This window comes from Manis javanica, chromosome 1 (genome assembly GCF_040802235.1).
Source record: "Manis javanica isolate MJ-LG chromosome 1, MJ_LKY, whole genome shotgun sequence".
Taxonomy (NCBI): domain Eukaryota; kingdom Metazoa; phylum Chordata; class Mammalia; order Pholidota; family Manidae; genus Manis; species Manis javanica.
The window spans coordinates 21,131,327-21,157,842 of NC_133156.1; the positions used below are offsets into that span (position 1 = coordinate 21,131,327).

The following is a 26,516-nucleotide window of genomic DNA, read 5'->3' on the forward strand; positions in this document are numbered from 1 at the left end:
CAGCCACACCGTTTGGGATGAAGGGAGTCAGAGTACACACCAGTGGCCGCTGAGTTTAAACACAGCCCTGTGAAAAGACATAAAATGGATGAAAGACAGCATCAGAATAGTCAGAATATAGGCATTGTGAGAGAAAGATAGCTTGCTTTTCACACCTCCTAGGGCTGAAATGTATCTCAGCTTCAATTTCCCTGAGGGCGTTTCACAGTCTGTTTCCCAGTCCCAGGAAACGTGCCCCAAAACTGACGCTCTGCAGTCACAATGCCAACAAGAAGCTCATTCTTTCCTTTTTCAAGTGCTTCTCCAGGGGGATGGTTTTCAGGACCGCACTCTCCACCAGGAAAAGCTTTAAAGAGTCAAAGCCGTAGGGCTCTTCGCATTTGCATTGCTGCAAGGTGAGCCTATAAATAAGCGATAAAAGTGTAAATAGGGGAGGTGCCGGCTTTACCCCTTGGTCCAGGCTGCATGGTCTACAGCTCAGTGAACGGGAAATGCTGTCGACACTGCACAACGGGGCTGCAAGGGGTACAGCGTTTTATGCCCACTCGCCAGAGGATCACCATCTTCCCAACCCACCTACCTGCATGTTTTAACCGGCATTGGCCCAGAATACATGTTTTGAAGTTCTTTAAAATGTCAGTGCATGTCAATAGCAGTATATCCTGGATCTAGTTCAACAGCCTGAGAGCACAGATAAACTATTAGCAGGAGATGTTTTGATTAATTCTCTGAGGAAGGGTTCATTACCTTGTGCAAAACATTGCATCCCTTGACATTTCTGTGAGGAGGGAAGCTCCTCAAACCCTCGCGTTGTGATTACGGAAAACCCAATCATTTACTTTTGTGTGCAGGCTGTTTCTTCTTTCTCTTTGCAAGCAGTGAAAGGAACGTTGTGTAGACACACAAATCGCTGCCGGTGCCTTAGCTTCTGAAAGTTATCAAAGCAAATCAGGAAATACAAACGCGACAGGCTGGAGCCGTCAGTCCGGCTTTAACCTGATGGTTCTCCCGCATCCCTAATCTTGGCGAACAGTTCTGCCAGGACGAGGCTCCTTCCTCTCCCTCCTGCCCCGGATCCTGGGTTCTGCCCCCTTGCTAATTCTGAACAGCCTGTCCTTCCCACCTTCCTGCATCTGGACAGCTGCCCCCCTACCCAAGCCAGCTTCCAGTCTTGCAGGGATGCTACTCAGTCTCTCTGCCCCCAGGCTGCGCCCCCTCCAGAGTTCTTCCCATCTCTCCCTCCCCTTCTGAAACCTGAGAGCACCTCTCCTGTGATAAATTCTAGGAAGCGGTTCCGGCCCCCAGCGTGGCCGCAGGTCCTGCCTGGCCCGCCCACTGCCTTCTGTGCTCCCCGGAGCCCCTCAGGCCAGCCGTACACCCCAAAATGCCAAGGTCTCCCCATAGTCGCATGGGGGCTGGGCGCTCAGCCTCAGCCTCTGTGTTCCTGCCTCTGCTCCGGAAACCTCTCTGTCCTCACGCCTCACGGGCTCATTCATCAAGGCCCCAAAGTCCGGCTGCCAGGAATGACCACCTACATGAGCTGAGCCCTTGACTGTGTGCAGGGAACGCGCCAAGCACTTTATGGGCATTTCCTGAGTCTGTCCTATACAGGAAAACACCCACAATTAAGGAATGGGGAAGAGCTGAGAGAAGAACCAGAGGAGAGGGTTCCTAGAAGAAAATGGATAAAGAGCTTCAGGAACACAGAGGCCTCGTGGTGTGAAATTCTGCAGAGGAAAAAGAACAAAAATTCATGACATGCCGCTGAAAAAGTGAAGATAATAGATAGTCTTTCAAGTTATTATTCAAGGGGAAGGAAGAAAGGAAAACCTTTAAAATCCAATAGTGGTGCTGGTAGCCCTGGACGAAGGTGTGGTCGTACTGAGGGGAAGGTCATTTCTGATCATTTGAAGTTGAGGAGATACATGTGGTCTGTAACACAATTTGTAACATAAATAATGCAGCACGATCCTGGGGGAAAATCCTCGCGATGGAGTTACCTCACGCACGCAGACGCAGGATGTGGTTCCGAGACCATCCTTTCTGCTCCATCGTAGAAGACATACCAGTTTTCTGTACCCAGTTTCCTCATAATAGCACCTACCTCATAGGGTTGTTACAAAGAATCAGTACCTTAATACATGTAAAGTACTTGGGGCATCGATATCTTTAACTACCATTATTGCTGTTGCCAAGATAACAAGGTAATGGTGTGTTTATTGTTTCTTTCAAGCACTGATCCAGAAACTCTTCAAAGACAAGGCTGTGTGTCCGTCAGTACGTCCCGCTCAAAGCCCAGCACCTGGTCTGTAATAGGCACTCAATGAATGTGTAATAAATGGATGGTGAATGCCTGGAGGCAGGCAGTCCAGCCAGAGCTATCTTCTGAATATTCTTCCCATTACTTACTATTTTTATAATATGAAAAAAATCAGACAAAAAAAAGAATAGAGCCCTATTTATCTCAAAATGCATTTAATGTGTTTATAAAGTGCTAACACTTTTAAGAAAAAATATGTGCCCTTTAACTTACCTAGAATTTTCTGCGGTCCTTCTCCAGAAACCAGTGGCCAGTCTCCCACCCAAAGGTGCAGAGAAGCGCTGTCCTTGTTCTGGAAAGCTCTGGCTGCTCCAACTTCTATCCAGCTGTTAGATTATAGATGCCAAACAGCTTCTTAGGGACGTTATATTTATCCGAACGCTAATAGCTTTGAAATGGCTTTTAAGTTTCCCCACATAAACCATTTATTTGGCTGTCAGATTCGATCACCAGCTGCCTCTCCGAGCTACCTGCTCACGACTCAGCTCACTGCCCCCCAGTCCTAGCTCCTGGGAGGTGATACGGCTTTATTTTTTAACTGAACTTTTAAAAAATATTAATATATGTAAAGTAGTTAGGGCATCAATATCTTTAACTCTTTCATTCTCTGTAGGTTAAAACAAATGCAAGTTTAAATCCTCTGACGAGGTGTTAAATTCGGAGCCACGTGTGTAAGCTGAGTAAACTTAATCTGCACGTGAGAAGCCACGACACTCTCAGTGCCTACATTTCATCGTCTTGGTTTATGATTTGTCCTTACTCTGAGACAAGAACAGCTTTCTGACTCCTACTTTTCCTTGAGAGGAAGCAACTGTTTTCAATAAAGGTTGCAGAAAGTATGCACGGGCTGCCTGAATGTTGAATGAGAGTAGCTGCCAACTGGTATCACACCAACACGAAATGTGGCAGTCTCGGCAAAGGGGCAAAAACCTTAAAACTAAGTGATCCGACTCCCCACAGGCCCTACAGGATTATCTCCGTATTGCAGACCAGACATGGCGGACCAAAGAGGCTGGCCTCCCCGGGGCCGAGACGGGAGGCAGCCCAGCACCCCCCGGCTCCTAGACAGTCCTGTGCGTTCATTCTCGCCAAACCACGGGCGGCTGGAAGACCTGGGCCCCCTGGAAGGCCTGCATGAGGAGGCAGGGAGGGGAGGTGGCCGAGTACCGCTCACAGGTAGGACAAGGAGAAAGGACTCTTCCAAGAAAGAAGCCCATTCCTCGCAGCTGGAAACGGTGCAACATCAGCCCTTTATTCTGGAGTACCTTGCTTTGCCCCCTGCAGGCATGTTTCCTGTGCCAACTGTCCAGCAGTCTGCAGTCAAGATTAGTTTATTTTTTGAGTGTCCAGCACATAGCACATGCTTTTGTTCCTGAGACCTCACACGGATTGTGTTTGGTGCTACGTCGGTCATAATCTCCATCCAGCTGTTGGGATTCCCGCATAAATCACCCTGATGTCAAAGTTCCCATTGATTCTGAAATCTTACTTATAAAATTGACTGTAGACAGCAGGGATAAAAATATACATTTATGCCTTGTGACTGGTGACTTTTGAAGCAGTAAGAATTTTAAAGGTGTGGAAAGTTTGACAGAAAGTGACCTCATTTTTTTCCTCTTTCTATGATGGTATTGTTTTTTAATGAAGGAATTTATCTTCACGACTGAGGAATCCTCTATAATACAATAACATATCCTGATTTTTCTCTTACGTAGACTGTTATGTCCGTCTCTTGTCACTCAAACAGACTGTCATTACACGTCTTTCGGAAAAATATTCTAAGTATGTTCACTTTTCCAGCCTGATGTTTGAATCCTGCTTCCAACACCTGCTGGCTATGTGACCATGAGCCACTTATTCAACCTCTCCAAGTCTCAATTTCATTTTATTTGTAAACAGCAGATAAAAATAATTTCCTTATAAAGCTGCTATGAGCATTGTAGGCAATGTAACAAGGATTCTAGGGATTCCCATATGACCTGCAGAGGCAGACGCTGCATAAATGTAGCTATTATAATATTACTATTGTTAAGAACTCTAATACAATTGTTATGTTCTCACTCATGGGATGAGCTTTAGAGACAAAATGATTGCTTTTGATGAGAAATCCCGAGAGCTGTTACCAGTGTGAGCTTATGTCTCCACACATCTTTTGACGATCTCCCATGTGTCAGGGCCGTGCTTCTCATGGGATTTTGTGGATGAAAAATACGTGATCTCGTCTGCCTAATGAGGGCGATGCCTTGGACAACTCCTTTGAATGCTGGGTGCAGAGAACACTGTGGGAAGGGCGAGGAGACGTGGTTATGTAAGGAAGGGGAGACACAAACTTTCCCGGACCTTGGGACTCTTGGATAGTGACTTTTTTCAGAAAGCAGTAACCACTCAGTTCCCCAGAGAGAACACTCACCCACAACACTGTGAAATACTGCGGCAGGCCTGTAAGGATGCCAGAATCGGTTAAGAGTAAAAAACATCTTAAAGATTTTAGCAGGAGAGGAGAGACTTTCTGCTCTATACTCAATATTTTTCTTAAAGGTAATATTTTGAGGTTATGTTTAAAGGAGGTAGATGTGCAGATTAATCCTTGTTTAGTATTAATTTTTTATTACAAAATTATTACATGAGGACTAAACAGGAGCATACCACCTAAGTGGCTATGGCCTAGTCATCTCCCTGGCCAAACCCCCACCTCTCCCTTGAGGTCACTTAAGTACCACGTGTGGTTTTCCTATGTATACAGTTACATGCACACATTTTCTTTCCACTTCCACTGAAAGTGATTATTGCTGGAGTGGAGCAGCAACTAGCACACATTCATTCTAGAGGCAGACGGTCTGATTTCCTTTCCACTTATTGGCTACTGATCTTGGCCTTCTAGACTCCCATTTTCCTCATCTGTAAAGTGGAGATGATAAAAGTATCTACCTCGAAAGGTTATTAGGATTAAACAAATTTATATGTTAGTAGTTCTAATATCTATTACATATATGTATATATATCGTATAGTTCTAATATACATATTAGAACAGTTCAGGCACACTGCATATACTCAGTAAGTGTCTGTTATTAGATGATCATAGCATACATATTACTTTTTTATAAACTTATTTCATATAACTTATTTTATAACTTATTTTATAACTTATTTCACATATCATGAAAAGCTTTTTGTGTCAGTGCATATAAACCCAGCCAATTCTTTGCAACACTGCATAGCAGTCCACAGTGTGATGATACATATTTAACAATCCCCTATGGATGAGAATCTAGGTTATTTGAAGATCTTTTTCTCCCCCACACAATACCCTTTTTCACAGATGCAGGATGCCTAGTATTTATCATTACATTTAGTTTAAATGTTACAAGATATGTAACATGATTAGAAAGTATCTGCATTATGCAATGACAATAATGATTAACATTTTTTGAGAGTCATGGCTCTTAGCATTTTATGGATATTCTCTTATTCAGTCTTCACACACACTTGTGAGGTCTTGTCATTATCCCCAGTTTTGCATATGATACCAACATAATTAGGCAACTTACTAGAGGCCATACTGCTAGAAAGTGATTCGGTGAGGGGTGCGACCCAGGAAGCCTTAGGAAGAAAAGCTGCTTAACTGCGGAAGGGGAAGCAGAGCGGGGCTCACCACGCCCCAACAGTACACCTGGGGTGTTGATGGTGAGAGGGGCGGGGGGTGGGGGGGCCCTGACAACACAGCCTCTGATGGTATGAGACTCATCCCAAAATGAGGCCACAATTGCAAACTAACCCTTCCTAAGATTCCTTCTTACTTGACTTTGGGAGGAACTGTATCAAACTTTTTCATTAACTTATGGAAACCTCAACCACTTATCATCATTCCTCTTTTTTTTTGTCTTTCACAAAAGGCAAACATTATTATTAACAACATAGAAACATGCAGACACTACAGCACAGGAACTAGCATGGGGGGGCCTGCTGTCATCTGTAGTTTAGTACAGGAATGAAGTCATTAATGAAATGTATTCACTATTCTTTTCTGAAATTTCATATTCAGTGTGTGGATGTCACCTACTAAGTATGGAGTTCATTGCTTTTTTAATTAAACAAATCATGTCAGCGATGTCTGGCAGCTGAAAGGTATAAATGAAATACGCAGATTTGGGAAGAAATAATTTTGTCCACATCAAACAATCTGGCTACTTTCCATCAGTGATTCACTCTCAGAAGTTGTTTCTCTGCAGCTGTGGACTTCTCTTTTGTCTTTTAAGATAGATAGGATGTTGGCTAAATAGATTCCTTTCATTAGTGTTCCCAGATAATTCTGCTCATAACATTAAATTCAATTAAATATATTATCTCTGTGAAAATCTAGAGAATCTATCTGGCTCCTTAACCACAAAGAATAATTAGGAATTTTCATCCACCCTAATAGACAGACCCACAGATGTGAGTGGAGCATACTGACACATAGATTTTTAAATAAATTTGTCATACAAGAGTATTGACAAAATGGCAAGTGAACCCAGGCAGCAGGATCGTGTAACAGAGCAATCAGGTGGCCATACGTGGAGAATGACAATGTGAATCCGTCACAATTAAAAAGCTGCCCAGGTGGCCCACGCCAGACATCCCCATCACCCACTGACATCACCCTGCACACGTGATGGATCACCAAGCGTTGTCACTTTGTTTCTGAAACTTCTCGCCTCTGAATTCTCAGCCTTCCCTCCTTCCAGCGTGACCTCAGGAACTCGCCCCTTGACTGCAGTTTCCTGAGATCTCTGCTGCCTCTGGTCTCTGCCTGCTGAGGTCAGTCCACCCCTGCTCTCTTTCTGCAAATCAAGTTCTGAACCTGTCGCTTAACACCTAACACTGCCTCCCCATCTCTGTAGCTCCTGGCAAGCCATGCAAGCACCTGCCCAGCCACAGCGGGCTCCATCCCTCACCTGGGGCTTGTCTTCTGTGCTCTCCTGGGCTGCCCACCCTGGAGGCGCACCACTGCCTGACCCGGGACCCGGCTGTCGCCTTTCCTCCTGCCCCTCCCCTCCCAGGTGCCTCTCCCCTCACTGCTCCGAAGCCAGCCCAGCCGGCAGGCTCAGCCTGTGCTCTGGGACGCCTCTGCCCTGCAGCTCCTGTCCGAGGTGCAGTCCCTGCAGCTTGCTCCCCTTCCCCCATCAGCTGTGATTTCAGACTCCAGCATGCATGCGGGTCACCTGAGCAGCTGAGAGTGCTTGGAATGTTAATTCGTTGATTTGGGGCAAGACCCCAGGAATCTGTTTTAGAAACTCCTCGGGGAAACTCCTCGGGGACTTGCAATTAGAGATCTGTGACAGCCTTGGGAAAAGATGGCCACAACGAATGGTGTTTGGGAAACTGTACATGGCATCCTATTGAGTTGAGGAATCAAGTCATGGATCACAACCAGTTTTTCCTTAGTCTCCCTCGATCATGTGATGTGATACCATAGAGGATGGAAACATAGACAGGGAGTTTTAAAAACGCTCCCCTGCAAGGCAGGGTGCTCAACAAGTATCTGTGGAGTAAAGAACAGCCCCGAAGCCTGCTTCCGGTGCTACTGCGTGGTGGACAGCTCCGACGACCGTGACAGTTAAATTTTATTTTAAACTTGTACTAACGCTGAAAAAGACAAAATCAGAGTTTTGTAGTGAAACTGGATTGACAGCAGAATCTCTGATATCATTATCTTTTTGGAGAAGGGCTCGCCGTGTATTCTCAGCTGAAATCTTGGGAAGATTTAGTCCTTAAATTATCAGCATTCTCAACATGTACTGACATTTCTTTATTCTCCTGGAGAAAATTATAGTTGGCAAGAAGACACGTCAAAACATGCCACTGAACTGATATAGACTCTTAAGCTTTCCCCTTAAATATACATTTGAACTTTGTTTTCCCAGCAAGAATTTTGAAAATGATTTTTAAAGACTAGACAGGAGGCCAATCTCATGAAAGGTCCAGTCAAAATTATTTTAACCTAATTTTTTAAATATGGTCTTTATAAGAGGAAGTTCTTTTTCTCCTTTATTTTTTTCTAGTTTAAAAAGTAAATAGGTGGTACTTGAAAAAAACAACTTAAATGTATGACAAATTAATGTATGTAAGAAATGTATGAAAAAGGAGGTAAAACTCCCTCGTAATCCCATCCCTAGGAAATAATCAGTTACCAGTTTGACATACACTGTTTTTATTTTTCTATGTGTCCATAATATATCCATACATTTTAATAAAATGAATCATTTTATACATATCATTCTGTAACTACCATGTAAACATCTTTTATTGAATGTGCAAAAATAATAACAGTGCAATATGCGCTCTGTCCAAAATTAACCAATGGTACCATTCCTCATACAGGCTTCAGATACTTTAAAGGAATCAAATACTAGACATAAGATGTAAGTCCCCACTAGTACCATTCAGCATTGTATTTTCAAGATCTGGTTGTCTGGATGCATGGAGATGAGTTTTAATTATCCATTCCCCTAATGACAGAGATTTGTGTTTTCCCCTCGTATAAGTAATCTTGCATTAAACATATTTGCTATTGTTTCTGGGTGTGCATGCGCAGACCTTCTCTAGGGGTATCTACCTAAAGGCAGAACTGGTGGGTCATGCTGGATGGAAAACTTCAGGTCCTCCAGATATGGCCAGACCTCTCCGAAGTGACTGACTCTGTTTGCATGCCCACCAGCAGATCTGAGAATGTCTGTTTTCTCACATCGCCGAACCATTTAGACCTCACGCATCTTGAGAGTATTAAGTAATGTCCTGTTTTAAGATTATTTGCATGTAACAATGGAAGTTCCCTCTTCTGAGGCGTGAATGTTTATGCAATTCTCCAATTTTCCATTTGCTGTTAGAATTTTTGTTACGGATTCATGAGGGTTTGAATTTGATTTGGATACTAGCCTTTTGTTTGGGGGCAGGGAAGTACATATATTAGACAAAGCTTAGGTTGTGATATTTTTTTATATTCTTACTAAATTGTTCTGCCGCATTTATCATTTTCTGAGAGTTGTACAATAAAAAACCCATAATAATTGTAGATTCATCAATATTTTCCTGCAATCTTGCCAATTTTTGCTTTATATATTTTAATACAAAGTAAGATGATCACATAATCTTGGTGGACTGTCTTTCGCTTACGTAGAGGTCCTCATTACCCATACCTTTGCTTTAAATTGTATTTGGGCTCTTGTTCATATTGCTACACAATCTTGCTTTTTCCCTCCTGGCCTAAAGTATATACTTCTTCCATTCTTATATTTTTCTTATTTTTCTGTAGTTTTGTTCGTAGCTGTTTTTCATAAATTTTTTTGTCATTTTGAGTTTTAATCCAATTTAACGAACTTTTCAATAAGAAAAGTTAATCCATTTGCATTTATTCTGAGCACAGTACCACGCTTGGGCTTTTTAATTGGAGTTTCTGCATATGGCTTCTTTCTTCTTATTCTCCCTCCTTCACGGTTTCTTGTTGTATCAAGAAAGTTTTCCTTAACTTTTGTTCTTTTTATTCTCTGCTGGTTTCTGTTCTTCTTTGGATTTCCGCTGAGATACTTGGGTCTCTGCCTCCAAAGCTTCCTCTCTCGAGTAGGACATTGAAACACTTCAGATCCCACTCAACGACTGACTTACCACGTCCGTACTGTTGTCTCCGTCTTTGTTTCTGTTATTGATCTGAAAGATATCAATTACAATGGCTATTTATGCTTGTAGTCTATTGTTAGCTGGGCTTACCAATGCATTTTATCAATGCTCACCAAAGTTATTTGCATCCTCAGTTCTTCCCTTTAAATTCACTTTTTTTTTCTGTGCTTTTAGCAATTTCTCAGGGTGCCTCTGGAGGTGAGTAAAACCTCTTTATCTTCGATGCCTGAAAATATCTCTCCTTTGCTCTCACTCTTGAATTATGTTTTTGTTTGGCTTCTATGATTCAAAAGTTGATCCACAACCTGTCTCAGACTTAAGAGGCCCGCAGAAGCCCGTTGGCCCTGCTCACTGCCGTGGTGTTTTGTTACAGTCTTAGTTCACAGAGATGTTTATCTTGTTTTGAGCATAGCTCCCCCTTTCCTTATCATGTATGTTAACAATAAATGGGAAAATCTTCAAAGCTACTCAACACAAATGGCATTTTACCTTTAAGTTTTAATCTCTCATTGCTGCTGCTGAAGCCAAGTGGAGAGTAGAAGGTACAAGATCATAAAGCTGCTTGAGCCAGACATCAATGTCTCCACCTGCTTTTTATCTTAAAAAAAATAATAAAGTAAAGAAAGAAAAAGTCAGCTTCAAACTTCTTAACCTGGTGTTTCATTTTATAAATGGGCTGTAATTTAACCAGCCCCCTTCTGATAGGTTCTGGGCCTGCTTCCAGTTGTGCCATGATACAAACAAAGTACAATAAACACTCTGATGTATGTATCTGTGTCTGCTTATGTTAGCGTTTCTACGTGATAAACACCCATATATTGAATTGCTGGATAAAAAGCATGTCCGTTGTGAAATGTGTTTGTGTTAGGACAGCTTTCTTGCAGAGTTTAAGGTTAGTTAGCTTAGTTAGGGGAAGAGGCTTTATCCTGTTAGATCCCTAGTCCACCGTCTCCCTGACACTTGACTTCGGACGACCATCTCGGTTTCCTTATCTGTGGAAACAAGATTAATTTGGTTCATACCTCCTGGGGAGGTCGGGAGGATGAAGTAGGGTTTGAATTCAAAATGAGTAATGTGGTATCTAGCGTTAGTTGTATCTGTGAAAAACACTGAAATGACTAAAACAGCATGCAGAACGCTGACGCCTGTAGAGGTTTTAAAGAACACTCATGTGTGCATGCGTGGAGGCAGGGGGCATATGGAAATCTTGGTTCCTTCTGCTCAATTTTGCTATGAACCAAAAACTGCTCTAAAAAATACAATCTATTGAAAAACAGAAATGAAAAAGAAAAACACTGGCGCCTAGAGGCACCCCCTGGAAATTCTGGTTCCATACACCGGAGGTGAGACCCACCATCAATTACACACCTCCGCAGTGTCCTTGGGCGATTCTAATGTACATCCATCCACCTTGGTGATTCGGCGCCCTTCCCCCGCGGGCCTCCTGCGGCTGCAGAGAGACGTCCTGCAAAGTCATTTCACTGCACAGACAGCCACGTGCCCCTCCTCTGGTGGCCTCTGACTCCCGCGGCCTCGGGCTAAGTGTGTTCGCCCACCCCGAGGACGTACGCGTTCACTGTCCTGACAAATAAGTGACCCTGTTGTAGCTGGTATGCACCCACTCCGCAGATAGTAATGGTGCGCCTCTGCCGGGCATGGATGGCGCCGTGCTGGGAGCCCCGGGGGGAAAGTAGCTCCCCCAAGAGACCTCGGAGCCGGCGAGGGACCAGCCCGGGGGCTGTGCAGAGGGTGGGGGCTGCGGCGGCCCCGGGCGCAGGTGGCTGCTGGCCAGGGAGGCTGAAAGGAGCCGGGTGGCCCTGAGGCTGAGGAGGGAAGGTCCTGACCTGTGGCCCTGGGGTGGCAGATTCACGAAGGCCCACGCGTGAGGCCACTCGGGACACTGGACCACTAAGTGGAAAGGGGCTAGAAGGAGGGTTGAAGTTCAAACAGATGTTTCGGTGTCTTGTCACCCATGCTAAGGAGTTTGCGGGCCATCCTAGGGGCTGAGGAGCATTGGGAGGGATTCCCACCATGGGACGGGGTTGGGGTGGCCTCTCCGTGAGGATCGGGGTAAGTGGCTGTTGGGGGCATTTGAATGGCAGGGGGCGCTGGTTGCTGCGAGGGGGCGGCAGTGAGACAGACCCCAGGGGCGGCCCTGGAGGCGACCCTGCCCACGCTGCCGGCGAGAAGCTCCCCTGAGGTGCACACGGCCAGGGCCGAGCAGGCAGGTGGATACCACGGTCTGAAGCTCAGAGGAGAAACTGAGCTGGAAAGGCAGCCTGGGGGGCGTCCTTTGTGTCATTATCTCAGGACTGGACCAAAAGACGGCAGGAAAGCTGCGATTTCACTCCCTTCTAAGCAAACCCGTTAGTTAGAGCTGCAGAGCTACTCGGCTGATGGACCGCGTCCACGTGAGCAAACAAGGTTTGGCTCCAGATAGCAATTACTGCGCGCCTCTTCCTCTCATCTCAGGAGACATGGTGCAATTGTAAACATCAATCTAGACACTGCAGACTTAGGGGAAAAAGTTTACTCTACCCTGTGGGAATAGACTTTATTTTCCCTTTGTCTTCGTTGCACTGTGTCCCTTCTGTGGCTTGCCAAGCCCCATCGTCAACTATGTTTGCAGCTACCCTCTCTGTGCTGCTTGTCGGGAAAGCGCATTAGTGTTCAGGGAGCTGAGACAGACTTTTCTGTAGTCAGGGCTGGTCTGTGCCCTTTGCTCCAACGGATGCGGGGACTCGAGCTGCTTCCCTTACAAGCTTCGCACGACCTCACGAGGCCAGTTTAGAACCTCCGTTGCACAGTCCACACACTTGGACATAACCTATCTTTCGTCCTCAGAGGGAATACACCTGCATTCTGGGGTGTCATCTGGGAGTGGCCCATGACCCTTTGTGGGTGCAGGCTGCGGGGTATGTGGCTTCATCTGACCAGTCTCTCATCTGGGCACTAATATCACTGTTTTCCCTATGAAGAGAATGAACTTACAAGCACAGTGCATATTTAAGATTTGATCACAGAATCAAATCGGCTTTTCCTAATTTATTTGAATTTGTCACATGGGTAGTAACAAAACTAATAGACAGAGGTCTACAGTTTACTTAACTTTCAAGAGAAACCAAGCTCCTAGATAAATACAAACAAACATGTTACCAAAGAGAAGTGAGTTAAAATCTTACACCTAAATTATAATTTGCCAGAATAAGTAATTCTTCTGCGTTTTGCAGAGGTATCCTTCAGCTGTTGACAGTCTCATTTTTCTGTTTCCTCCTTTCTCTCACTTATTACCTTCCCATCAAAATGTTCCAGGAACATCTTGCCGCTTGACTGATGGTCTAAAACTCAATTCACTGCTTGAAGGACTTTCAACTTATTCATATTATACAAGATTCTGTTTAAATGGGAACAATTGTACATAGTATTTTAGAGATTTTTGACATGGTATTGAGAAATTGAAATAATAATGATTATTCTTTGCAGTTCTTATTCATCTACATTGAAAAGATGTAGAGGATGCTAGTATCTAACCATTTGTTTTCATGCATGGCATAAGAAACCATTGAGTTAACAAGAATTCTTTTTCTTATAAAAACTACTGAATTGTATTTTATTCTTATCATAATTAATCACTTTATACTTTAACCACAGTGACCAGAATTGATTAACAGAGCAGTTTTTCCAGTCATCAGGAATGGAACACAGAGAGAGAGAGAAATTCCGTAAATAACTTACATAGACTGGTTTTCAAAACTTCACTGCAAGGAAATAAATGTATTTTCTAATACCTTCTATTAGCTGCTGAAGTAAAATCAAGAGATTTAGGATTAAAACTGTTTTTCCATTCCTGCTCTTTCTGCTGGAGGTAACATCATAGGCAATGTGGTAACACTGTTTGCATCATTCATATGTCTTACTATTTATTCCTTTGTTACATATGCTACACCCTCCCATCTCTCTCTCCTTCTCTCCCTCTGACACACACACATGCACAGATACACATGCACATAAAGCGTATGTCAGACACACAGTGAATGTTCTATATATGGGGACTATTACTGTTAATCTTTAGTCTGAATGGGAACTTGGATAAAAATTTTCAGAGTACTACATGGGACCCCCCTCTTTTTCTTCTTCTATGAACTGCTCATTAAGCTCTAACATGATAACAACCATCTAGTTGGCAAAATGAGCCCGACACACATTCAGGCAGAACACAGTCTTGCCTCTGACATGAGGCTCGGTTGGTGTTTGATGGTCATGTGCACGCACATGACGTCATCCAGCTGCCCTTCGGGTCTGTGTCTGTGAGAATTAGGGAGGTCGGGGGAGGGAGGGTCCTCCTTACTGCACCTCACAGCTTCGTCCCATCACTCAGAAACCTAACTTGTATGATGACGCAGCCTTCCAGGAATGTGAACAGGCACCGAGATCATCTGTTAGATGCTGGGGCCGATGAGCCCCCATAATAATTGCCAAAAGCCTTTTAAAACATACAGATGGGCCTGCACTGGCCGTCTGCTCTGAATAAACACCTTCAGGGCTCTGTCTTAACCTTTGCCCCCTACATGGGCCTGAGAAATGTGAGGAATGTATTGGCTTGCTTTGGAGGTCTGCCTCGACTGAGGTCAGTAAGACAGCACCTTCATCTGCACACATATGCTCACGTGTCCTAGAATCATCCAAGTGGGAAAGAGGTGAAATACGCTGTATGCAGATGGGTCATCTGTGAAACGAAACACACAACATTTCAAGGTTGCTGTGTATTATGCGAGAGTGCGGGGGCTCTTTGTCATGCCCCTGCGAGTAAAGAAACAAAGAAAACACAGTTTTCCAGTTTTCGTAAAGGTAATTTGAGATGAGAAAATAAAGAGTATTTACCCACCTTGACCAGGGCACAGAAAGGATTTCCTTTGGTCGTGAGTCATGATCATAGAGTGCTGTTTGATTTTGTAGATTTGGTGGTTCAGCGGGATGTTCTGGAACATGATGGTCATCTCGTTAATGGCCTTGTGTTTCCAGGCCCATTCGTGTGACTTGCATAACCCTTTAGACTCAGTCCCTGTGAGACTTGTCAAACCAGACACAGATGACTGAGATGTCTCAAGTCAAAGGAGTGTATGCAACCAATCAATCTATCTTTGTTAAAGGTTGCTTGCAAAATAAACTCGCAATGGGAAAAGTATGTTCTCTATACACTATTTCTGCAACTTCTATGAGCCTGTAAATATTTTGAAGTAAATCATTTTTTAAAGCCAGCCCACAGATTCTCTCTTAGTTTTGCTCGTTAGTTGTGTATCTGCTATACCTCCAACTTCCAGCAGCTGTCTCCCAAGAAAACCTACTGGTCCGGGTGGACTAAGACAGGGAACGATGAGCCAGTCAACTCATCACCAACGCTGGGAAGGAAACCAGGTCTCCACAGCAGGTGTCCTGCTTGATTGAACGAAGTCACCTCATTTTCATATGTGTTTAACACCCATGTAAGCCTCTTGGTGCAGGAGTATTTCTATCGTGGAACTTCAGCTGGTAAAGGGCACCGCCAAGCGATGCAGGCAGCCTGCAGGCATATGTCCTGGTCTCCCCCTAGCTCTTTGGGGCTGCTAACCATGTATATTCAGGCTGCTGCCCATAGGTGCTAGGTCTGCAGTGCTTTTACCAGGCCCAAATATGCTGGATTAAGGCCAAATCGAAAGGACTGGAAGATGTGGTGCAAATAGTCCCCAGAGTGAAGACTCAGCAGGAGATGACAAAATGAGCAGTCTGGGAAACTCATAACATTTCATTCTTATGTCTTTTATTTCATTTTGGTGCTATTTTACCGGCTAAATTTTCCAAAAGGGCCTTTAGAAGCCATTTATAATCCCACATACGGAGCAACGAAGTTAATTCCTGCCTCCAGATGAGAATGTTCCATTCGGGCACTCTAAGTATTTTTCATTTCAACAGTGGCATTTTGACCTGAAAACTACATAAATCTACAGATTAAAGAGATGTTATCTTGCTGGAAGGAAAAAATTCGGTGATATAAGGAAGTCAGTATGATGAAGCTAACTCTTCTCTGGAGTTACATCAGTGGAGTTTGAGGGGGAAAATTCCACATAATAGAAATGGTTTCTGTTTCATTCTTAACAGAACCCGTCTTCTACTTCGGGGATGCACGGTACTCCGTGGACGAGAGCGCCGGCTACGTGGAAGTGCGGGTGTGGAGGACAGGCACCGACCTGTCCACCTCCTCCGGTGTCACCGTGAGGTCCCGGAAAACAGACCCACCCTCTGCCGATGGTGAGCAGTTCCCCCCATCAGCTCTTTTAGTCATACTGCAGTTTTCAACTTACCATGACACAAAATACTCTAAAGCTAAAATACTTTGCTCCTTCTGAGGCAGTCTGCTTGATTGGAACTTTTCCTGAAAGTATTGCTATGTGGTGGGTAAGTCTAGGTTCTACTTATTACTGTAAGAGAATGCATTTAAAGGCCACGTATCAGAGGCTAAGTTATAAAGCGTAAGTCAGGGACTCTGCATTCTAATGCCTGTGTTTGTATGAATTGGTTTTCTACATTTGGCAAATGTTGTATATTATGATGTCATATACACAACGAGAAGAGTCATGGCGGCCATTCTCACAAAACTCTAAGGACAGTTAAGTGTCAGGCAGATGCGCATCTCCAACTTGGCTGTCCCCTCAGTTTTACCAAATGTCCCCAAGATGCTTCAGGTCCGAAAGACTTTTTCCACACTTCATGGCACAAGCTGTCTGGTCTGGTATTTGCTTGCCTTTTATTCTGGAATTTGTATCTTCCAAGATATAATATCATATATCCAAGATTTATACCATAGAGTGTAAGGCAAGCATAGGACTAGAAATTTCCTTCTTTTTTTCTTCTAAATGACCAATAATATAACCTTTTCCCTTTTTCATGTACACACACATGTACATCGTACACACACCTCACCTTGGTCACCTGAAGCAAGCAGCGGCCATGCCGTTTTAAAAGCCACACTTAAGTCTATACTTTTTTAACGCAGTGGAACCAGCTTAGTAGGTGTCCAGTAAACATTTGTTTAGCCAAATGAGTCATATTTTAAGCAAAAATTCTAATCAGAGAGAGATGAGAATAAAGGGCAAGAATGGAGGAAAAGAAAAATACAAAAGGAACCACACAGAGATTCAGTCAGGGATATTTAAAAATGAATTAAAGACAGATACACTCACAGTTGCGTATGCAGAGGTACAGCAGATATAAAATGACAGCGATTAGAGCAGAAGGCGTGAGCACAAAGGCGCCATGATACTGAACTACCACCCCTACCCCCAGTCTTCATGGATGTGGAACCTAAAATTTAAGACAGTTTTGTTTTTACCTACTTTAGACTTAAATGGAGATGCTCAGCGCTAGGTACCTACCACATGGTCTGAAAAATAATAAGCCGAAGACCAAACGGGTCTTTGAGAATAAAGGCTCACCCCTGCCCGGGGTGAGTGTGGGTGCAGCTTGTGGGACCAAAGCTTGTATCCGTGGGTGCTGCTTTAATCAACAGGCAGCACACACCTGAACGGGAAGCTCTGGAGTGGCTCCCCAAGACAAATACAGATATTTAACAATGTAACAAAACCTGAATGTGTATCTTTCAAATGTGATTTATGATAATCCTGTATATGATTGATATGCTGATTATTAAAAGATCAGCTAATGAAAGACCTGATCTTTTATCAGCTCCATTTGAGAATTCCAAAATAAAGATGGGGAAAGTATAAGGCCGAAAGCTAAAATAACTCATTAGACATAGACAAAGCCAAGGCCAGACCTACTAATCTTTTGCATTTCATCACATGTACCTGTCTGTAATGTTAGGCTGGTCTTCTCTCTATATCGTTTAAAAAAAACTGTGCATAAATCTGCATGGTCTGCCTCTGGTAGTTTTGTTTACATTTAGTCAGCCCCCACCTCAGTAACTTTTGTTACTCTTATAGCTGGAACAGACTATGTGGGCGTCAGTCGTAATTTAGATTTTGCGCCTGGAGTCACCATGCAGAGTGTCCGGGTGACCATCCTGGATGACCTTGGGCGGCCGCTGCTGGAAGGGGTGGAGAAGTTTGAGCTGATTCTTCGCATGCCTGTGAATGCTGCCCTTGGCGAGCCCAGCAGAGCCACGGTGTCCATAAATGATTCTGTCTCAGATTGTGAGTGTTTATTAATCGACAATAACGAATCGAAATGAATTTGAAAGGAACGCAGTTCGACCTGCAACAGTGGCTGGCTGACCCTATCTTCCTTTCTCCTCCTGATTATTTTGACAGAATTAGTCTCAGAAGAAAACTCTTAGTATCCCTCTCAAATAAAAAACAGTAAGTGAGACTGTGAATATCATGGTTGTGTATCATTCTGGGGTTGCGTACACAGTCAGTATGTCAATGGTCTGTTTCTGTTTCTCAGCACAAGACGTTTTTGGTCATCCCCTCACACCCAGACACTCCTGAAATTCCCCTAATTAGGTGCCAAAAACATTGTTCTAAGTCAAGTAGCTGCCGGACACCTGGCGGGGCTCTCTGACACGTCACAAGAGAAGTCTGAATACTTTTCAGCCACAGTGATCTTATTGCTTGGAGGAGTCTGACCTATTATCGGTGAGACTTGTATTTATTGGACCCAGAAGAGGTATCGCCTTAAAATTATGTAATACTATAGTCATTGTCAGTTTTTCCAACATGGTCTGATAAACTATGCTTGTAATTATGTGCACAATATTTAGTGTTACTCGTATCATTCGGAAGTTCTGAAAAGCTCCTGGTGAAGTGACACATACGAATACAGATTTTTTAAGTTTCTGGTTTTATCCACTTCTTATCACTTTGTTGCATCTCCCTGTTCCACAAGATAGACAGGGCAAAAATTTTGAAGAGAAGAAAATCAAAACACCTAAAAGTTGCTCAAGACCAAAATATTGGCAAATGACCAAATGGAGACAGATCTGATTCTCACTTCTGTTCCATTTTTCTTTCCTCTGAACCATGTTTTCTGAAATGCCATTTTCCATCAGGGAATTTTTTGTTCAGTCTGATGCATATGGGTATTGGTTTTTGCAGTGCCTAAGATGCAGTTCAGAGAACGAGTATATACTGGCAATGAAAATGATGGGCAGATCGTTGCAATGGTCCACAGGAGCGGCGATGTCCAGTACAGGTCTTCGGTGAGGTGCTATACCCGGCAGGGGTCTGCCCAAGTCATGATGGACTTTGAAGAACGCCCAAACACAGATATCTCCACCATCACGTTCCTCCCTGGTAGGTATGAGTTTGAAATTTTCATCTGGAGGTTGAGGAAGCTAAGTTCTGGGTGAGAAGTACATTCAGAGACATACAAATCCTTGATTTCAATAAGCTTATGACATGGTTTTACATGCACTGAATGATGATAAGGTGCGGTAGGTTGTAACAGGCGGAATGCTTGTCTTTCGGGTTTCTGCATCAGTTTTTGATTCGTTCCAGTGATGTGTTATATTATCTATTCAAAATTTATTTGGTGGACAAGGCATATCAGATGCATAGATCTCACAGTGCCGGGAGACAGTATTCAAATGACAGAAGTAAAAGGAAATAAATGGGCACTGTGGAAGATGGCGGCGTGAGTAGAGCAGTGGAAATCTCCTCCCAAAAACACATAGAGCTATGAAAATATAACAAAGAAAAATCTTCCTAAAATAGAGACCACAGGACACAGGACAACATCCAGACCACATCCACACCTGCAAGAACCCAGTGCCTTGTGAAGGGGGTAAGATACAAGCCCCAGCCCGGCGGGACCCGAGCGCCCCTCCCCCCGGCTCCCGGCGGGTGGAGAGAAACCGGAGCAGTTTTTTTTTTTGGCGAGCGCTTTTTGGAAGCCTTAGAGGGACGGGCCCCCGTTGCTGGGGAGGCAGGGTGGCGGGACTGGTGAGGAGGTGCCTGGGAACAGCGCCGGAGGACAAAGAATATCCCGCGTTTCTCCCTGCGAGACCTGGGGGCGGGTGCCTGAGACCGGTGCCTGAGGACGGAGGAGGTCGCGCGTTTTTCCCCCTTTTTTTTTTTTCTCTTTTTGGCAAGCGCTTTTTGGAAGCCTTGAAGGGACGGGGACCCCAGTGCTAGGGAGGCACGGTGGCGGGACTGGTGAGCGGGTGGCTGGGACCGGCGCCTGAGGACAAAGAATATCCCCCGTTTTTCCCTGCGGGACCGGTGGGCGGGTGCCTGAGACCGGCACTTGAGGACAGAGGAAATCGCGCGTTTTTCCCCTTTTTTTTTTCTCTTTTCTGCGAGTGCTTTTTGGAAGCCTAAAAGGGACAGGGACCCCGGTGCTAGGGAGGCAGGGCGGCGGGACTGGTGAGCGGGTGCCTGGGACCGGCACCTGAGGACAAAGAATATCCCGCATTTTTCCCTGTGGGACCGGTGGGTGGGTGCCTGAGACCAGCACCTGAGGACAGAAGAAATCGCGCGTTTTTCCCCTTTTTTTTCTCTCTTTTTGCCAAGTGCTTTTTGGAAGCCTTGAAGGGACAGGGACCCCGGTGCTAGGGAGGCAGGGCGGCAGGACTGGTGAGCGGGTGCGTGGGACCAGTGCCTGAGGACAAAGAATATTGAGCGTTCCTTCCCTGCGGGACCGGTGGGTGGGTGCTTTTTGGAAGCCTTGAAAGGACAGGGACCCTGGTGCTAGGGAGACAGGGCAGCAGGACCAGTGCACGGGTGCCTGGGACCGGCACCTGAGGAAAAAAAAAAAAAAAATCGCGTGTTTTTTCTTTTTTTTTTCCTTTCTGTTCCCTCTCTCATTGTTGCTGTTGTTGTTTTGGTTTGGAGAGTGCTTTTTGGAAATCTTAAAGGGGCAGGACAGGTCACTTAGACCAGAAGCAGGGAATCTGGGGATCTCTGGGCACTCTAACCCCCTGGGCAGCAGGGAGCACAGAGGCCCCTTACGGAGATAAATAGTCTCCTGGCTGCTCCCCCTCTAACGGGGCTCCACCATTTTGGAGGAACAGCCCCAGCCAGGCCAAGCCCACAGCAACAGTGGAGATAAACCCCAAAGCAACTGGGCAGGAAGCAGAAGCCCTGTCTGCGCACAGCTGCCCAGCACAAGCCACTAGAGGTCGCTATTCTCCCAGGAAAAGGCTACAAACCAACAAGAAGGGAAGCTCTTCCAGCGGTCACTTGTACCAGCTCTGCAGACTATCTCTATCACCATGAAAAGGCAAAACTACAGGCAGACAAAGATCACAGAGACAACACCTGAGAAGGAGACAGACCTAACTAGTCCTCCTGAAAAAGAATTCAAAATAAAAATCATGAACATGCTGACAGAGATGCAGAAAAAAATGCAAGAGCAATGGGATGAGATGCAGAGAAAAATGCAAGAGCAGTGGGATGAGATGCAGAGAAAAATGCAAGAGCAGTGGGATGAAGTCCGGAAGGAGATCACAGATGTCAGGAAAGAGATCACAGAAGTGAAACAATCCCTGGAAGGATTTATAAGCAGAATGGATAAGATGCAAGAGGCCATTGAAGGAATAGAAGCCAGAGAACAGGAACGTATAGAAGCTGACATAGAGAGAGATAAAAGGATCTCCAGGAATGAAACAACACTAAGAGAAATATGTGACCAATACAAAAGGAAAAACATTCGTATTATAGGGATACCAGAAGAGGAAGAAAGAGGAAAAGGGATAGAAAGTGTCTTTGAAGAAATAATTGCTGAAAACTTCCCCAAACTGGGGGAGGAAATAATCGAACAGACCATGGAATTATACAGAACCCCCAACAGAAAGGATCCAAGGAGGACAACACCAAGACACATAATAATTAAAATGGCAAGGATCAAGGACAAGGAAAGAGTTTTAAAGGCAGCTAGAGAGAAAAAGGTCACCTATAAAGGAAAACCAATCAGGCTAACATCAGACTTCTCAACAGAAACCCTACAGGCCAGAAGAGAATGGCATGATATACTTAATGCAATGAAACAGAAGGGCCTTGAACCAAGGATACTGTATCCAGCACGACTATCATTTAAATATGATGGTGGGATCAAACAATTCCCAGACAAGCAAAAGCTGAGGGAATTTGCTTCCCACAAACCACCTCTACAGGGCATCCTACAGGGACTGCTCTAGATGGGAGCACCCCTAAAAAGAGCACAGAACAAAACACACAACATATGAAGAAGGGAGGAGGAGGAATAAGAAGGGAGAGAAGAAAAGACTCTCCAGACAGTGTATATAACAGCTCAATAAGCGAGCTAAGTTAGGCAGTAAGATACTAAAGAAGCTAACCTTGAACCTTTGGTAACCACGAATCTAAAGCCTGCAATGGCAATAAGTACATATCTTTCAATAGTCACCCTAAATGTAAATGGACTTAATGCACCAATCAAAAGACATAGAGTAATAGAATGGATAAAAAAGCAAGACCCATCTATATGCTGCTTACAAGAAACTCACCTTAAACCCAAAGATAAGCATAGACTAAAAGTCAAGGGATGGAAAAACATATTTCAGGCAAACAACAGTGAGAAGAAAGCAGGGGTTGCAGTACTAATATCAGACAAAATAGACTTCAAAACAAAGAAAGTAACAAGAGATAAAGAAGGCCACTACATAATGATAAAGGGCTTAGTCCAACAAGAGGATATAACCATTCTAAATATATATGCACCCAATACAGGAGCACCAGCATATGTGAAGCAAATACTAACAGAACTAAAGAGGGAAATAGACTGCAATGCATTCATTGTAGGAGACTTCAACACACCACTCACCCCAAAGGATAGATCCACCGGGCAGAAAATAAGTAAAGACACACAGGCACTGAACAACACACTAGAACAGATGGACCTAATAGACATCTATAGAACTTTACATCCAAAAGCAACAGGATATACATTCTTCTCAAGTGCACATGGAACATTCTCTAGAATAGACCACATACTAGCTCACAAAAAGAGCCTCAGTAAATTCCACAATATTGAAATTCTACCAACCAATTTTTCAGACCACAAAGGTATGAAAGTAGAAATAAATTCTACAAAGAAAACAAAAAGGCTCACAAACACATGGAGGCTTAACAACATGCTACTAAATAATCAATGGATCAATGAACAAATCAAAATAGAGATCAAGGAATATATAGAAACAAATGACAACAACAACACTAAGCCCCAACTTCTGTGGGATGCAGCGAAAGCAGTCTTAAGAGGAAAGTATATAGCAATCCAGGCACACTTGAAGAAGGAAGAACAATCCCAAATGAATAGTCTAACATCACAATTATTAAAACTGGAAAAAGAAGAACAAATGAGGCCTAAAGTCAGCAGAAGGAGGGACATAATAAAGATCAGAGAAGAAATAAACAAAATTGAGAAGAATAAAACAATAGCAAAAATCAACGAAACCAAGAGCTGGTTCTTTGAGAAAATAAACAAAATAGATAAGCCTCTAGCCCAACTTATTAAGAGAAAAAGAGAGTCAACACAAATCAACATAATCAGAAATGAGAATGGAAAAATCACGACAGACTCCACAGAAATACAAAGAATTATTAAAGACTACTATGAAAACCTATATGCCAACAAGCTGGAAAACCTAGAAGAAATGGACAACTTCCTAGAAAAATACAACCTCCCAAGACTGACCAAGGAAGAAACACAAAAGTTAAACAAACCAATTACAAGCAAAGAAATTGAAACAGTAATCAAAAAACTACCCAAGAACAAAACCCCGGGGCCGGACGGATTTACCTCGGAATTTTATCAGACACACAGAGAAGACATAATACCCATTCTCCTTAAAGTGTTCCACAAAATAGAAGAAGAGGGAATACTCCCAAACTCATTCTATGAAGCCAACATCACCCTAATACCAAAACCAGGCAAAGACCCCACCAAAAAAGAAAATTACAGACCAATATCCCTGATGAACGTAGATGCAAAAATACTCAATAAAATATTAGCAAACAGAATTCAACAGTATATCAAAAGGATCATACACCATGACCAAGTGGGGTTCATCCCAGGGATGCAAGGATGGTACAACATTCGAAAATCCATCAACATCATCCACCACATCAACAAAAAGAAAGACAAAAACCACATGATCATCTCCATAGATGCTGAAAAAGCATTTGACAAAATTCAACATCCATTCATGATAAAAACTCTCAGCAAAATGGGAATAGAGGGCAAGTACCTCAACATAATAAAGGCCATATATGATAAACCCACAGCCAGCATTATACTGAACAGCGAGAAGCTGAAAGCATTTCCACTGAGATCGGGAACCAGACAGGGATGCCCACTCTCCCCACTGTTATTTAACATAGTACTGGAGGTCCTAGCCACGGCAATCAGACAAAACAAAGAAATACAAGGAATCCAGATTGGTAAAGAAGAAGTTAAACTGTCACTATTTGCAGATGATATGATACTGTACATAAAAAACCCTAAAGACTCCACTCCAAAACTACTAGAACTGATATCGGAATACAGCAAAGTTGCAGGATACAAAATCAACACACAGAAATCTGTAGCTTTCCTATACACTAACAACGAATCAATAGAAAGAGAAATCAGGAAAACAATTCCATTCACCATTGCATCAAAAAGAATAAAATACCTAGGAATAAACCTAACCAAGGAAGTGAAAGACTTATACTCTGAAAACTACAAGTCACTCTTAAGAGAAATTAAAGGGGACACTAATAAATGGAAACTCATCCCATGCTCATGGCTAGGAAGAATTAATATCGTCAAAATGGCCATCCTGCCGAAAGCAATATACAAATTTGATGCAATCCCTCTCAAATTACCAGCAACATTCTTCAATGAATTGGAACAAATAATTCAAAAATTCATATGGAAACACCAAAGACCCCGAATAGCCAAAGCAATCCTGAAAAAGAAGAATAAAGTAGGGGGGATCTCACTCCCCAACTTCAAGCTCTACTACAAAGCCATAGTAATCAAGACAATTTGGTACTGGCACAAGAACAGAGCCACAGACCAGTGGAACAGATTAGAGACCCCAGAAATTAACCCAAACATATATGGTCAATTAATATTTGATAAAGGAGCCATGGACATACAATGGCAAAATGACAGTCTCTTCAACAGATGGTGCTGGCAAAACTGGACAGCTACATGTAGGAGAATGAAACTGGACCATTGTCTAACCCCATATACAAAGGTAAACTCAAAATGGATCAAAGACCTGAATGTAAGTCACGAAACCATTAAACTCTTGGAAAAAAACATAGGCAAAAACCTCTTAGACATAAACATGAGTGATCTCTTCTTGAACATATCTCCCCGGGCAAGGAAAACAACAGCAAAAATGAGCAAGTGGGACTACATTAAGCTGAAAAGCTTCTGTACAGCGAAAGACACCATCAATAGAACAAAAAGGAACCCTACAGTATGGGAGAATATATTTGAAAATGACAGATCTGATAAAGGCTTGACGTCCAGAATATATAAAGAGCTCACACGCCTCAACAAACAAAAAACAAATAACCCAATTAAAAAATGGGCAGAGGAACTGAACAGACAGTTCTCCAAAAAAGAAATACAGATGGCCAAGAGACACATGAAAAGATGCTCCACATCGCTAATTATCAGAGAAATGCAAATTAAAACTACAATGAGGTATCACCTCACACCAGTAAGGATAGCTGCCATCCAAAAGACAAACAACAACAAATGTTGGCGAGGCTGTGGAGAAAGGGAAACCCTCCTACACTGCTGGTGGGAATGTAAATTAGTTCAACCATTGTGGAAAGCAGTATGGAGGTGCATCAAAATGCTCAAAACAGACCTACCATTTGACCCAGGAATTCCACTCCTAGGAATTTACCCTAAGAACGCAGCAATCAAGTTTGAGAAAGACAGATGCACCCCTATGTTTATCGCAGCACTATTTACAATAGCCAAGAATTGGAAGCAACCTAAATGTCCATCTGTAGATGAATGGATAAAGAAGATGTGGTACATATACACAATGGAATACTACTCAGCCATAAGAAGTGGAAAAATCCAACCATTTGTAGCAACATGGATGGAGCTGGAGAGTATTATGCTCAGTGAAATAAGCCAAGCGGAGAAAGAGAAATACCAAATGATTTCACTCATCTGAGGAGTATAGGAACAAAGGAAAAACTGAAGGAACAAAACAGCAGCAGAATTACAGAACCCAAAAATGGACTAACAGGTACCAAAGGGAAAGGAACTGGGGAGGATGGGTGGGCAGGGAGGGATAAGGGGGGGGAAGAATAAGGGGGGTATTAAGATTAGCATGCATGGGGGGGAGGGAGAAAGGGGAGGGTGGGCTGCACAACACAGAGAGGACAAGTAGTGACTCTACCACATTTTGCTAAGCTGATGGACAGTAACCGTAATGTGGTTGTTAGGGGGGACCTGATATAGGGGAGAGCATAGTAAACATAGTATTCTTCAGGTAAGTGTAGATTAAAAATTTAAAAAAAAAAAAAAAGAAAGAAAGAAAGAAAAGGGGGATTACTCCTTAACAGGATAAAA

General features: G+C 43.5%; 1 protein-coding gene across 1 annotated transcript in view; it reads left to right on the top strand.

Annotated features, from left to right (window-relative positions):
• Window positions 1-26,516, top strand: part of FREM2 (FRAS1 related extracellular matrix 2) — a 138,791-nt gene that overhangs the window by 82,874 nt on the left and 29,401 nt on the right. The window contains exons 7-9 of the mRNA XM_037012052.2: window positions 16,110-16,259; window positions 17,951-18,160; window positions 19,064-19,261. Of these exons, the coding sequence (XP_036867947.2) occupies window positions 16,110-16,259; window positions 17,951-18,160; window positions 19,064-19,261 (558 nt within the window). The remainder of the gene's footprint in view (window positions 1-16,109; window positions 16,260-17,950; window positions 18,161-19,063; window positions 19,262-26,516) is intronic.